We start from the raw sequence: 14,886 nt of genomic DNA, 5'->3' as shown, positions 1-14,886 counted from the left end.
TTCCTGACTTGATTTAAATCAAATCCGCCCTGTTCCCATCTGACCAATGCTGGGTGGCCCTGAGATGAGATGAGGCCCAGCTCCCATGTCACAAACTCCTCATCACGCTTTGCTGAGTGGGCCAGTTAGCAAGCAGAGGCCAAGAGCTGCCTGAACCATGGAGAGAGAGTCACCCGTTACCCCAGTATCCCCCAATAGGGGTGAAGCCGGCTGGCAGGGCTGGGTCTGTGGGGTGCCCAGAGGGCTGTCAGACGGGCACCCCCCAGCCATACTCCTTCGCCCCCCACCCCCCGCAGGCTGAGGGAGGGCTGTGGCTATCCAAATAGCCCAGTTAGCTCAAACTAAGTCATTTGCATACCCTGTCCCATGGCGGGCCCAGAACTTAACAGCCATGTGTGAGCTCTGCAGACAGCTGATGAATTGCCCACAAGTGCTAAGGAGTTGAAGGGATGCCCCCATGTGTCCTGGAGTCCTCCCAGGGAGCTCGGGGTTTCTAATCCCAGCCCTCTGACCCCTTTTTGTGGGGGTCTCTGTATGATACACCCTCCTCCTATGCCCAGAGGACTGCCCGGGTGAAGGTTAGAGACCCTTCAATTACAAAGAGGAGTCAGGACTCTCCAGGGTGCCATTTCAAGGCCCAGCCCCAGCACTCCTGCTCCTGTCCGACAGACTCGGGACGCCCCAGCTACGAAAGGCGCCAGCAGCTGGGTGGCTGGGACAGCAGAGAACCCAGGATGGAGACTCCAACGTGCTTCTCTGGAGCTTTGGTGAGGATGTAATTGGCTATTTCGCTGCTCCAGCCCTTTCAGTGGTTACTACGTTTGCAAAGAGAAGCCATGTTCCAGCAGGGGCATCGCCGTCTTGGCAGCTGTTTATAATCTCGTGCCCCCCAGGAGTTCAGGATCACCTGGATCCTTTACTTTGCCTTAGAGTTCACGGAATGCCAGGGAGGAGGGTCCATCACCGGGCGGAAGAAGTGACGTTCCCCCTTTCACACACCTACAGCCAGCGTGAACATCACCCCGGAAACCCCCGACTCGGGGCAGCAACTGCAGCTGCTGAGCGCAGGGGCCAGTGACGCTCTGCTAGCAGCACTCTTCCCTCAGACCAGACACCATATTACAGCAGCATCTAGGCTCCAGCTGCCAGCAGGGGATCATTGGGCCTGGCACTGCACAGACAGAGCAAGAGCCGAGCCCTGCTCCAACTTGCTGGTGATCTAAATAGACAAGACAAAGGGTGGGAGAAAGGAAGGCTGGCTCTTCCCAGCCGGACGGGTGCTAAGACACAGAGACTTGGTGACTTGACCAGGGTCCCACAGAGAGTCTGTGGCAGAGCCAGGCATTGATACCAGGTATTCTGGGTCCCAGTCCGACACCTTACCAGAAAGGCCATGCTCCCTCATGTAGCACCTGGGCTCCACGCTGCCGTCTCTTAGTGAGTCTCACCTGGAGACAGGAAGCTGAGGGCACATTTGCAAAGCAGCCACGTAGACACCGCACGGTCCTACACAAGCAGTGTCAAAGTGGGGGAGCAGAACAGGTTTCTAATTAGCCACATGTGGGAGCCGTTAGGATCCCAGAAGGCTATAAACGTACCTGCCATAGTTTGCAAAGTTTGATAGTGATTAAACTGCTGCCGTTGCTGGGAACAGAGAGCCACACAGAAGCAAAGTTCTCATTAACGGAACGACGCAGTTTCAAACACACGCAGCTACAGCAAGGGAGGCAGGCCTGCTCCAAGCAGGGCTTGCTGCTGGAGCCAGCGGCTTGCACTCTGTGACTGTCCAATTAGCATCCCAAGTAGGAGGCTATCACAGTGCCCCTCCTCCAGCCAACCTTTCGCTCCGCTAATGAACTCTGCCAGCAGCTCAGAATCACTAGCACAAAAACAGCCTGTCTGGAGGTTTTCCCTTTGGCAGCATCTGCGTGAACTCTCAGACGTCGTCATCTCAAAGCAACGGCAAGGAATGTCAGCTCTGCCGAGTTACGGGATTCGCCTGGGCTACTCCGACAGCAGAACCAGCTGACACCAGAGCACGCATCCTCCTGCGTCACCTGGAGTCTTTGCATCCGACTGGGTGAACAGAGCCAGAAGAGAACAAGCACTGGGGGCCGGACTGCTGCAGGAATCAGGGTTTTAGTAACAGCCCCAGGTTACAGCGAGGCCCCACTAGCTTCCCAGGCTTCCGCATACCCCAGCGAACGAGCTGATTTATCCATTTCCTGGGCCTTCTCTATCTGAGAGCTGCCCCGAAGGACACAAACGAATCTCTGGTGACTTGATCAATGGATTATTATCCTGAACCCAAGATGCAGCCAACCCTTCACCCTGGCAGGGCCACATACTAGTTGTTCTACCAGACTGCAAGGTCTGCAGCATCATCCCTTCAGACCCCCATTCTCCTCCACATGGGATCCAAAGACATAGACACTAGGTTCAGTGGTTCTGCCCAGCAGCGGGAGAGGAGACTGTGGAGCATATCCAGCCTTTAACGCCATCATCTCACCGCATCCGTATTAGCGCAGACACAAACGACGATACGTGAGCACACGTTCCATGGAGAGCTCTGTTCCTTCTCCAGCCTTAAATGCACATGTAGGGAAGCTGAGAGCGCTGAGCTGCAGCACACGGGGATGAATGTAAACTGGGGAGCAGGCTTGGCACAAAACCCTGCCCTGAACTCCCAGGTCTCCCACTGCTACTGTAACCGGGGTTGTTTTAGAAAGGTGGGGAACCCAGAGTCCCCAGTTCTACAACCAACAAGGCCTAGTTTCCAGCCGGTGCCCATCAGCAGCCCCGGTGATCTCTGGGCTTGCAGGCCACACAGGGAACGTCCACACTGCAGCTGGAGCAAGCCTCCCAGCCGGGGTGGACAGACTCGCTCCAGCTGGGCTATAAAGAGAGTGTGGCCACCCAAGCCAGCCCAAGCCTCCACCGGTGCAGCCACTAGCTCAGCCCAGCTAGTTCAAAACAGTGCTGACAGACTTACTGTCCTCCTCTCCTTTGTAGGGTGCGTCCAGCCTTCTGCTGCAGCCCTCTGACAATGTGCAGCTAGCATTTATTTTAGATTCGGAAACCATTTTAGGGCAGGCACCGAGCACCCCTGCGTCCAAGGGAAAGCACAAGAGGAACTGAGGGAGGCACAGTGGAATTAGCTGGGCACCAGAGTTAGCAGCCCCGGCTGATGAAAAGTGACATGTGCACTCCAGTGGCTACAGGTGGTTAGGGCCTAGGATTTACATCTGAATTTAGGGGGCACTGGGTGGCTGACGGCGCCATTGTACCACCACAAAGCGGCATTGGGACCAGTGCCAGCTCAGAGGGAAGGGATCTTCGGCAGGAGCAGCCAGGGCCCATCCCTGAGCTGAAGCAAGGGGAGGGGATTGTGGGAGGCTCACTCCAGCTGCAGCATGGCCGTACCCCTCGGCGCTCATCAGCCGGAGGCAGAGGCGGAATATGGTCCAAGTCCTGTGGACTTCCAAGGCTTGAAGGGCTCACCGGACATGCCCTCCCAACAGCAAGGGCCAAGGCAATGCTCAAGGACGAAAGCCCAGCTGTTGGGAGGGAGGTGCTGGGGCTCCTGCCAGGTGCGGTCTCTGAGCCCTGCGCACGGACTATCCAACATTTCCATTGCACTCTCCGGCGGGTGGATCTCCGAAATCCAATGCCCACCTTCCCTCGGGCTCCTGCAATGGACAGCCTTTCCCCTGGGGCCTTCCAGCTGCTGCCACTCTGGAAATGGAACAGGAGGGAGGGGCTCCGCCATTCTAATCCCCCTATTTGTGCCCTTCTCCTCCATTGAGAGCTCAACATCTGCCTCTCTGCTGCTGCTCATGGCCTTATCCAGCTTCCTGGCTGCCCACAGGGTCCAACACAGGAGCAGCAGAACTGACTCGAGTCTTGCTAATCTCACCCAGCTGCCATTTGCCAGATCAGCAAGCAGCAGCAGCGGCGCGATCTGTCTGCAGACTTGGAAGGCGGCACTGCATCAGCTCTCACCCCAATCCCCAGCGACAGAAACCTGAGCTTTCATTGAAGAGCGAATGAAGTCTTGAAGAAGGCAATGGTTTAGGTCCCCACTCGCCAGGGAAAGTCTTCTACTCATCTGAGTTTACTGTGCATACCACGAGCCCCGAGGCCTGCTTAAACCATTAACAGGGTTAAAAAAAGAAAAGAAAAAAAAAAGCTCTTAACTTCATTGGCTTGATGGCCTCAACGAATCTACAAAAGAAGCCAAGTTTGAAGGAAACTGGTTGAGTAACTTGATGTCACAAACATTCGAAGTCAGCACCTTTCAGGAACCATGCAATCCACTTGGCCACGCACACAGTATGCCTTCCCTTCAACAGTGCTGACAGACTTACTGTCCTCCTCTCCTTTGTAGGGTGTGTCCAGCCTTCTGCTGCAGCCCTCTGACAATGTGCAGCTAGCATTTATTTTAGATTTGGAAACCATTTTAGGGCAGGCACTGAGCACCCCTGCGTCCAAGGGAAAGCACAAGAGGAACTGAAGGAGGCACAGTGGAATTAGCTGGGCACCAGAGTTAGCAGCCCCAGCTGATGAAAAGTGATAGGTGCACTCCAGTGGCCACAGGTGGTTAGGGCCTAGGATTTACATCTGAATTTAGGGGGCATTGAATGGCTGACGGTGTCATTGTACCACCACAAAGCGGCATTGGGACCAGTGCCAGCTCAGAGGGAAGGGATCTTCGGCAGGAGCAGCCAGGGCCCATCCCTGAGCTGACGCAAGGGGAGGGGATTGTGGGAGGCGAGGGCGTAGCTGCAGAAATGGTGCTAAGGCAGGCCTGACAGGGCTGAGGTGGTCTCCAGGCAGCCCCGCGTGGGAAGGAACCCAGACTCAGGAGAGCATGGGACAGTGTCCTCAGCACCAGCTCAGCCCCACAGCCGCCAGTGGAAGGGGAAAGGCCACCCCACAGGAAGAGCCAGAGCTTGGGAGGGGAAGGTCAGTGCTGGACAGAGGAGGAGAGAAATACAAACTGCTTGCAGCACACGCCCAGAGGGCCGAGGGGACAGAGAGAATATTGCTCAGCCCCTCTCATCCTCCAGGCCAGCACTGCGACCAGCAGGGTCTTCACCTCCTAATGGGAGTGCCTGCCCTAGGGACACCCACCCACCGGCCGGCCGGCCGCCAGACTGGGAGAGGTAGAATCAGGCTCCTGGTACTTGTGGAGCATGTGGGGCGGGGGCGCTGCTGTTCTACCCAACACGCCTGCTGCTCCTGGGTAGAGCAGTGACTGAGGAGAAGGTCTCAGCAAGGGCACTTGATGCAGCTCCGGGCAATTTGCACACCTGGGTTTTCTGTGGGGATCCCCACACCAGCTGAGCCTGTGTCGTGCCAGCCTCAGGGGGTCTGGCTGCAGGTTCCCAGAGGGCCTGCCCACGGGCCAGCTTGGCAGCGAGTGGCACTCTGGCACGGAGAGCTCTTCTAAGAGTGAGCCCATGCTGGCGAGCGCCCACGCTGGCCTTGTGGAACAAGCATGGCTCCTGCCGGAGCCCTGCAATCCCCACCCAGCAGCACCCGGGGATTTCAGGCAGGATGGCGCATCCCAGGGGCTCTACTCCTGCACACTCCCCCAGCAACACCCACAGCCCTTTGGGATGAAACGCTTTGGATTAAAGAACCTCTGCCCAGCCCGTTAACCACAGCTGGTTGCTAAGTACGTCACATGGGCAAAGCTATCAGAACTCTGGAGATGGTTAATCCCGGGATGAGAATAAACCTCCCCAGAGATCTGACTCCTGCCCCGTAAATCCCCTAGGAACGGGAAAGCTAAATCGCCTACTTTTAGCAGATGTTTATGAAAATGAAATCAAGAGGACTCCAGCGTATTAACCCTTCAGGCCCGGGAAGGACTTTGCAACACAGAGCTCAGATCCCAGCCAGCTTGTGCCTGCATCCCCGAGAGCACCTGCATTGACTTTAAAGCTAACAAACTCCACCCTGGCCCTCGCCACCTCTGCAGCCCCAGCTCTCCCCGTGGAGTCCTCGAAGGAAACAGTCGCATCTGAGAGGGACGCCCTTGGTTACTCATTAGCTGACCCCCATTGTTGCTCCCCATGTAAATTTCAACTTGTTTGGTGCTTCGGCATTCAGGGTCCTGGAGCCCTCGCACATTCTGATCCTGACTGCAGCTGTTGCTATAGCCATGTCTCAAAAAAGCCCCTAAACCAGCTAATCTGTCTTGATCCCAACGGCCAAAGAATGCGCGACCCCACAACAATGCTGCTTTCCTCTTGAAAAAAAGTCAACCTACCCCCTTACACCCCCCTCCCCCCGCCCCTTTTACTGTCCCTAACAGAGCCTGGGAATTCAGTTGCAAATTCACCCTCCCTGATTAGGGCAGCGGAAATAGAATGGGCTTCACAATAGAGCACCCCCCTCCCCCAACAACTAAGGGCAGACAAAACGGGTGTTCCCAGAGAACAAGGAGGAGATGGCCCTACCCAGCTCCCCCACCCCCAGCATCCCCTGCTCAGCAGAGGAGGGAGCTGACCGGGCTCCACTTGCAGTTGTTTTGGGACTGGCATGACATAGTGTGGACAGACTGGGTGATTTATCCCAGAATGTCAGGGTTGGAAGGGACCTCAGGAGGTCATCTAGTCCAACCCCCTGCTCAAAGCAGGACCAATCCCCAGACAGATTTTTGCCCCAGATCCCTAAATGGCCCCCTCAAGGATTGAACTCGCAACCCTGGGTTTATGACCAATTCAATTTATTTCTAACACCGCCCCTGCACCTTTGCTGTCAGCCGCGCAGGCGTCGTACAGGCAGCAGAGCAAACTCTTAGCATGGGAAGAAGGCAACTCGCTGCTGAGGGGATCTGGGCCCTACTCCCTGGAGAACACAGATAAGGCCACTCTCAATAGGAGGGCTGGGTTATCCCCTCCGCAGTTTTTACACCACAAGGGAAGCTGGCGGTTTAGAAAGCAGCTTAAGGGTGGGGCCCAATCCTGAACTGTGGGAGCAGGCGCAGGCGCCAGGCAGGGGGAACTGGCACTAGGTAACTTCTCTGCTCTGCCTAGTGGTGTCCCTCAGACCAGAGCCACGCCCGGACCCGGTTACAGCTCCAGGTCACCCAGCACCTCTGGCCAAAGGAACAGTCCCTTTATTTTAAAAGCACTTTCCTAGCCCTGCCCCAGGAGGGGAGGAGTGTTCTTGGGGGAAGGGAGCTGCCCATTCCCAGCTGCGGTCGCCAGTGAGGGGCACAGCTGAATTGGTGCCCAGCACCACAGTCCAACTGAGAGCGTTAGCCAGGGCAAATGGGGCTCAACATGAGCTCAGTGGCACAGGGTGCCGAGGCACTGTCAGTGACCGGCACAGGCGAGGCCCAAGGCAGTGCCTCTACAGGGGTCCCCCAGCGGTGATGGGGGCAGTGAGAGCCCCAGTGCAGACAAGGCTCTGGCAGCTCCCAGCCTCTAGAACCGAGGAGAAGGTTTAATGGACTCTGTGGTGGGACATTCCACAGCGGGGAGAGCTGTCCTCTGCAATGCTTCAGCTCAGACACAGCCTAGATACCTGCTTTGCCCGATCCTCCTCAGTTCCCCCTTCAGGACACTGCAGAAATATTCCCTTGGGTCTGTGGGAATGCCCCAAACCCCTGAGCCTGTGCTCCCAGGCCAGGCTCAGTGACCCTCCGTAGGCACCGAAGTGCCATCCTGAAGCTCCTGCTGGGCCGACTCACACCAGCTGCGGCTGGACTGGGGCAGGACAGTAGGTGTGGCTGAGTGAGAGAGTTTTGATAGTGTCAAGTGTTAGGGAACCAGTGCTCTGCTCCGACCCAGCTGTGCTGCTTGCTGGAGCCGCTGGCAGCATGGCGGGCGTGGGTCCCCCCGAAGTGGGGCTGTAGACAATAACTGTGGGGACACCACGCTGGCCCCACCAGAAGCAGCAGTGTGTGGTGGGGGGGGTCGCCTCCCACAGAAGCAAGGGCAGCTGCACAGAGCCTACTTATTCCCCAGGAGTGGCAGCAGACGCCTCCTCCCCTGCACAGAGAGGCAGGAGGTGTATCCCCAATACTTACATCCCAGCTGCTGGGAGGGCTCTGCTGGGAGGGGCTGCACCCTTCCCCTCCTGCCACACCAGGGTTTGCCCTGACTAGGAGAAGGGGTTGAGTTATCTAAACCCAGCCTAAAGTCACCCGAAGACAGGACCGGGGAGCCCTCTGCTGGGGGTTGGCTGGGCCATCAGGGGTTCAGGGCTCAGAGCCAGCACCCTCAGAGAGGAATGAGGCAGGTCACACCACGTCATGCATCCGACGAAGTGGGTATTCAATACATCTGTTAGTCTATAAGGTGCCACAGGACTCTTTACCACTCAGAGCTATCCTCACAGGCTTCACGGACAAACTACCTCGGTAACACAGGGCTCCTTCTCAAGCCTTTCGTCACAGCCCTGAAGGCTGGAAACTTTGTTTTTAAGCAGCGACTCCACTGGGATCCTGATTCCAGGAGCCGGGGCCTGAGGCCCTAGCCGGCCTCACCTGCCCTCAGAAGCCGAGAGCCATGCTGAGCGCTTTCCTACCCATGCCAGCCACCACAGGCCACTGGGACGCCCCATTACTGCCCAGCTGCAGAGAGCGCCGCAAACCAGCCCCAGCTCCGTCCCAGAGTACAGGGCCTGGCAGTCTGAAATCTCTCCAAAGCCTCCACACTCCCGGCAACATAGCTGGCTCCTATGGATTCAGTACGGCCGCATCCCAGCATGCAGCGGGGCTGAGCACTATGGGTGATGCACGGGAGTCCCAGCATGCAGCAGCACAGACACAGCTCCACGTGGACGTGCCCGAAGGGGTCAGACACAAAGAGCGCTGCCGCGTGGGCTGCGCTGAACGGCGCGATGATGCACAAAAAGAACCAGCCATTCATGCAATCAGCTTCCTCACCGAGCACACCCCACGTGTGTCCCCATCAGACAGGCCCGAGCCCAGCGAAAAGCTGTTGTCCTGAGCAGTGCGTATTTCTTCCTTCTGGAGCGACATCAAAGCCACTGTTTGGCTCCTGCTGTCACATGAGCAGTCTCCCACAGCTGGTGCTTCTTACCAGCTTTTCTTCCTGAAGAGTCACAAGGCACATTACAAATGACTCTCAAACACTTAGGGATCGGACGTCAACACTCTAGAAATCAGGGTTCAGCCTCTAAAAGATTTTAAATTAATTAAGGGCGACATTAAAAAAAAAGACCAGACAACTTGCAGCCTCTGCCGACTGTCATTTCTTGTTTGGTACCAATCAATCCCCCGACAGAGCCTGGACTCCAGCTGTCAGAGCAGAGGAGAACGAGCGCAGAGTGTGAGCACTATCCAGAAAAAAAAGGGTGCCAAGAACATCAGTGACTAGGTCTCAGCCTCTACTGCCTTGGGCACCACCCCAATAAACCACATACAGGGGGGATCTTCCTGTCTCCCAGCCAGCAGCCATCCTGGAGTCCCCCCCGTCAGCCTCGGAAAGCGACCCAAAAGTATTGGCGAGTGATTAAAGAGAAATTCAGGGCTGCCACATCATTCCTCCCCGTCATCTCACCAAGGTTAATCTGCCACCATCGTAAACTGCAGAGCCAGGACAACCCAGCACCGCTGAGATGTAAAACATCCAGATACACCCCAGGTTTCTCTCTGGATCTTCCAAACGGGATGGGAGTGTGTGTGTGTGTGGATCTTTGTAGATTTGAAGCGAAAGAATCAGGGGTTTCTATTATTGCTTTATACAAGCAACGCCTCAATTGTTATTCACAGACCACATCGATCCATGGAGTAATTGTTGATGGTCCCTGGGAAGCTGGCTGGTAACATGGTCCTGGCTCTTTGACTTCTACAGCTGTCCAAGCTTTTCACTGCAATTAAAAGGCCTGTGAAAGCAACTGAAAACACGGACGAGCCAGCCCCACTGCCCTTAGCATGGGCTTCTGCTGCAGATTAAAGGAGAAGAAATGAAGAGCAAAAAGAATGTTTTCACTCCAAAAAGGACAAAACACTCAGCGCTTTAAAGTCAGCACAAGACACAGTCGCTTTCCCGATATGACCTTCCCCATAAGCGATTTGATCTAGGTGACAAAGGGCTGATATGGGAGAGGTGTGGTGAGCTCTCTTAAGATGTGGTCTTTGCTATGGTGAAAGCCCTGCTCGGTGCCGAGCCCGGGACTCGGAGACCCTGTGCTCCTGGGGTGGGGAGTAGTCTGATTTAGACGTAAGCCAGACATCAAAATGATGTGGTCTTAGCTAGGCCATGCCATAAGAGTAGCAGCATTAACCTTGGCATCCCAGCCAAATCTGCCACCTTAAATTTCCCCTGGCTACAGGATTCTCCTTCATTTCCTGTTCTAGTTTAAAGAGGACTGTAACTACCCAAGTTAGAATTTGGCCAGGGTGCTTCGGGCTTGTCTACATGGCAAGTCAGGTGTGTGAATCTACAGCGCATCAGCTTGCTGTGCAGTAATGTCCTGTGTGGACACTGCTCCAGTGTGAGGAAAGTCCCGGAGCGTGGCTTGGCGACTTGAAAGCGCAGCAGATGGCTGCATTTCTGAGGGAGTGAAGAGATTCCTACGTAGTTTGCAAAGCAACCTGGGACCTTAGAATGACTGAGTTTCATTAACACAGCACCTGTCTTGACTGGGAAGGGATAGCTCAGTGGTTTGAGCATTGGCCTGCTAAACCCAAAGTTATGAGTTCAATCCTTGAGGGGGCCACTTAGGAATCTAGGACAAAAATCTGTCTGGGGATTGGTCCTGCTTTGAGCAGAGGGTGGGACTAGATGACCTCCTGAGGTCCCTTCCAACCCTGATATTCCATGGAATAAGTACATAATGAACTAACTCAGCACCAACTGTATCTGCTCTCTTTCCCTGGTATGGTAGGTGGCCTCACCCAAACCTACCAGCATCCAACAGAAGACAGTCTCTTCAACCAACAGCTGCAACGTTACAGGGCTATCCCAATCCCAATGCAGTCATATTTACAAACAACAAGAAACCAGCTCCTCTAGGAGGGGTGTACTGGGCAGGACAGCAAGGGTTAGTGCCCACAGGGTCAGATTTTCAGAGCTCAGCCCCCAACCTGCCCCCAATGCACTGAGCTCCTCTGAAAGAATCTGGCCCCAATGGTTCACTGCTAGAAAGCTCAAGATCAGATCCTGGAGGTGGTTAGGAGCAGAAGTTTGATCATCTCATCCAAGACTCCTATAATCCACATCCCAAATCTATTGCATAATCCAGCCCAGCTAGCCCATGGCAAGAGTTGTCTATGTCTAGATCAATGGGGGGTGCTACAGGTCAGGACTGAGGTGCACTGGCAATGCATAAGGGGATCTGCACAGCACTTGCCTACACAAATTACCTGGGGCAGAGCTTGCAGGCTGCACTTTCATCAGCACCAGATTCCCTTGGGGTATTTTTGAAGACATCAATACATAAATACAACGAGCTGCAAGGACAATCAAACCCAGAGATGTAACTCAGTGAATAACCTCGGAGGCCAAGGGATGGACTGTGATTTCCAAAGGAGACTGGTTTGGAAAGAAACGATTATTGAGAACTGGCAGCATTTATAATGAATGACACTCTTGTGTCCTGATGCTCACAAACAACCTCCCTGCATGATGTTTGTTGTTGTGAGAGCCCCATCTTCCCCTATATCTTATCTAAAAAACATGCAAAAACTCTTACAAACAATACAGCAGCCTAGAAGTTGCAGAGGAAGATGTACCAGTTCCATCACATTAAGATGTGACTTTATAAACATGCATGCTAGCTCATTCTAACAGGTTTGCCTACAGACTCTGCGCTGGTCATTGCACCATCTATTTGGATCGCTTCCTGCACACAAACATTAATGAACTACTGCAAACTCCTGAATGTTTGCTCACATACATACAGCTGTACCAGAGAGTCACTGCTTGTTCTCTGAATGCCAGTGCTGCTAGAGCGAATTCATCAGGTCTTTTTGATAGAGAGAAAGTTATCCTTCAAGATTAACAGTGCTCCTCTCGGGCTCGTCATACACAGAATAGAAGCACTGATACTAGTGAGAGCAACATCTGGAGCGTAAACTAACTCCGTGCTGAAATCATTTTAATTGTTGAGGGTCTTGTGGGGAGTGGGGGATGGGGAGGATGGTGGCAGAGGAATCCTGCCTAGACTACATGTCACTCAATGTCATCATCCCCCCAGATCCCCTCTCCCTTGCATGTTCCTCTATTTATGGTAAACGACTGGCCCTGGTTGGAATAATGACCTGGTTTCCAGCTTTGTTTCAAGCACTACATTTCAGACTTGCCTCTGATGCTGGTGGAGCACTAGCTCCCGGAAATGACAGGGTTGGAGCTAGGGCTGGCCAGAAAACAATAATTATGTTTTGCAAAAAATGTTGAGGTTTCAGCATTTGTTTTCCTTCTTCGTTGGAACAAAAAACAGGCCATGTCAGAGCAGGAAGCTGAACTTGTATTTCTCCCCTTCCCCCGACTCGGTATAAATAATGAAATATTCATTGAGCCAGAGAGACAGACTCTAGCCCAATGGTCAGGACACTCAGCTCGGCTGTAGGAGACTCAGGATCAAGTCCCTGCTCTGAACTGGGCAAACTCAGCTCAGGCGAGTGTCACAACGGCTGGACTCCTGGCTATTCTGGGGTGCGGGTCCGTCTACCTATCTGTCCGAAACTCCATCCCGGACCTGAGGAAGCTTTGGCAAAACCCAGACGTTTTCGTTTTGACTAATTGGGCTTTTCTGGCTGATGAGCTCTAGGAGGCACTGATCTTGTTACTTCCTCTAGTGGATGGATTCAGTCACTTTTGCTCTCAGTACCATCTCTTTTAAAAGGAGACACGCTCCCCTTGAGGGACTTGCAGATACAGTGTAAAGGGGACCTCCTGGCTCCTGAGTTCACACATCCCCCTAGAAATGCCGCAGAGCCCCGCTGCTGCTGCCACTCAAGCTGCAGTGACACTGTTGGTAAGATGCAGCCAGTGGGAGAACTACTGTCCTCTGTACTGCTGAGGGCAGCCAGAGTCTTTTCCAGCCTGAGAACTGACAAGGCCAGCGCAGCCGCTGACACTGGAAATAGGTTGGTTATGATCCAGTGATGGTAAAGTCAGTAAAAAAGGCAACAAATCAAGGGCTTGGTGTGGGGACATTTCAATGTCAATGGCTCGGATTTCGGGGGGTGGGGGAGCAGGAGAAGAGAGTTCCCTTGACTCCACCACTCCAGGCCTCCTCCCATGACCCACACCCTACATGAGCCTTTATCACACCAGGACCCAGCCCTAGGGCAGTGCTGGCAGAATGGTGCCCTGTGCTGGCAACCCTCCCTCCTTGCCAGCAAAGAAGCACAGGACTGCCTGGGGGCAGGGCACATTGCCCATGGCACCGCACCAGCCAAACCCTCCCGCCTCTTGGTGATTTTACAGCCAGCAGCCCAAGCGGAGGAAAGGTGCTCAGTACCAATGGCCAAGGGAGGGACAGAGCCACAACAGCCAGCTCCCCGGGGGCAGACGGGCGGCCTCGCAGGTGGGACTTGGGGGGAGCTGGTTCTACTGCCACTGACCCACAGCGTGACCTGAGACAAGTCACTTCATTGCCCCATGACTCAGTTTCCCCACCTGCACAAGCTGAGCATTGACAGGCTCACCGGGTGCTGCGCACAGGGCCCCATCCAGCCTGGCCCAGGCTCAGAGAAGACGGTGATGGGCGCCAGGCAAGAACCAGGTTCGGTCCGCAGGGAACCGAGCAGCTGCACAGGGCTTGTGCCCACTCAGCTCGCACACGAGGTGGGGGGTCCCACTCGCTGCAGCCGCTGCCCGGAGCAGAGGGACTAGGCTGGCGGCAGCTCTCGGCTTCCCTCCCGCCGGGCCCGGAGCCCGCAGACCGGAGGCGCAGCCGGGAGCCGACACCAGCCCGACTCAGGGCACCTTTGGGTGCGGCGTTCAGGGTGCGGGAGAGGTGCCCAGCCCCAGGGCGGCCTGAGGGGTGCTCAGCCCGGGCCGGGGAGCTGCACCCGGCGGGCCCCTCCCCAGACCCAGGGCGCACGAGCCGCTCCGGCGGGGTCTTACCGAAAGTTGGTCCCACCAGGGCCGGCACCAGGCACAGGAGGCTCCGCAGCAAGAGCAGCCGCCGCCGCATGGCCCCGTCCTTCCAGGGCCACAGCCCGAGGGGCAGGGCGAGCCGAGCCGAGCCGAGCCGGGAAATCCTCAGCCCCGTTGATCCGGGCGGGGCGCAGACAGCGCCGGGAGCCGGGCGGCAAGAAGGGCGCACGGGAGACCCAGCAGCGGGGCGCGCGTGGGGGGGGGCGCACTGGCGGGGGGGGAAAGGACCTGGAGCCCGGGGGCTGCTGATCGGTCCCAGGGGTCGAGCGGGAGGGGGCGGTGCGCACTGGAGGGGGGGGGGACTCCGGGGGGAGGGGGTGGGGGCCGGGGAGTATTTCATTCTTTCGCTGCCAGCCCCGTTCCCGCACCAGGATCCGCTGCTCCCGGGGGCTCCCAGCGATAATCCACCGCAGAGGCGCAGCCGCTCAGCCCGCGCCGGGAACTTGCTCCAACTCGGCTGCCCCGGCCCATTGTCAGGCTGAGCCCTCCCCCGCCGCCTTAAAGAGACACCGACCTGCCGGGCAGGAGCGGCGCGCGGGGAGGGGCGGGGGCTCCGCCTGCAGGGCCGGGGCGGGGAGGGGGGGGCTGTTCTCCTCGCCGCAGGACCGCGCACCAACCCCGGAGCCTGCTCCGGGGTGGTGTGACCAGCCCCCCAGCGCGCAGGGGCAAGGCAGGAGCCTCGGGAGCCGGGCAGGGGGCGTGAGCTGCAGGGTAGGGGCGGTTCTGCCTCTGCCCCCCCCTGGGGCCGGGGTATCCCACACACCCCGGGGGTGCACTAGGGGCTTGGCGCCCC

General features: G+C 56.2%; 1 protein-coding gene across 3 annotated transcripts in view; it reads right to left on the bottom strand.

The window, feature by feature from the left end:
• The window catches only part of LOC120375836 (roundabout homolog 3-like), a 130,665-nt gene extending 116,421 nt beyond the window's left edge, over nucleotides 1–14,244 (bottom strand). For 2 of the 3 annotated variants that reach the window (XM_039496794.1, XM_039496795.1), the window contains exon 1: nucleotides 14,061–14,243. In XM_039496794.1, coding sequence (XP_039352728.1) covers nucleotides 14,061–14,130 — 70 coding nt within the window. In that variant the 5' untranslated portion in view covers nucleotides 14,131–14,243. Of the gene's footprint in view, nucleotides 1–14,060 lie in introns of all 3 variants that reach the window. The other variant, XM_039496796.1, reaches the window with a different exon arrangement.
• Nucleotides 14,245–14,886: the final 642 nt, after the last annotated feature.

This window comes from Mauremys reevesii, linkage group 12 (genome assembly GCF_016161935.1).
Source record: "Mauremys reevesii isolate NIE-2019 linkage group 12, ASM1616193v1, whole genome shotgun sequence".
Taxonomy (NCBI): domain Eukaryota; kingdom Metazoa; phylum Chordata; order Testudines; family Geoemydidae; genus Mauremys; species Mauremys reevesii.
Note: the sequence above shows the minus strand (reverse complement) of the source record. Positions and strands in the feature narration are given on the sequence as shown.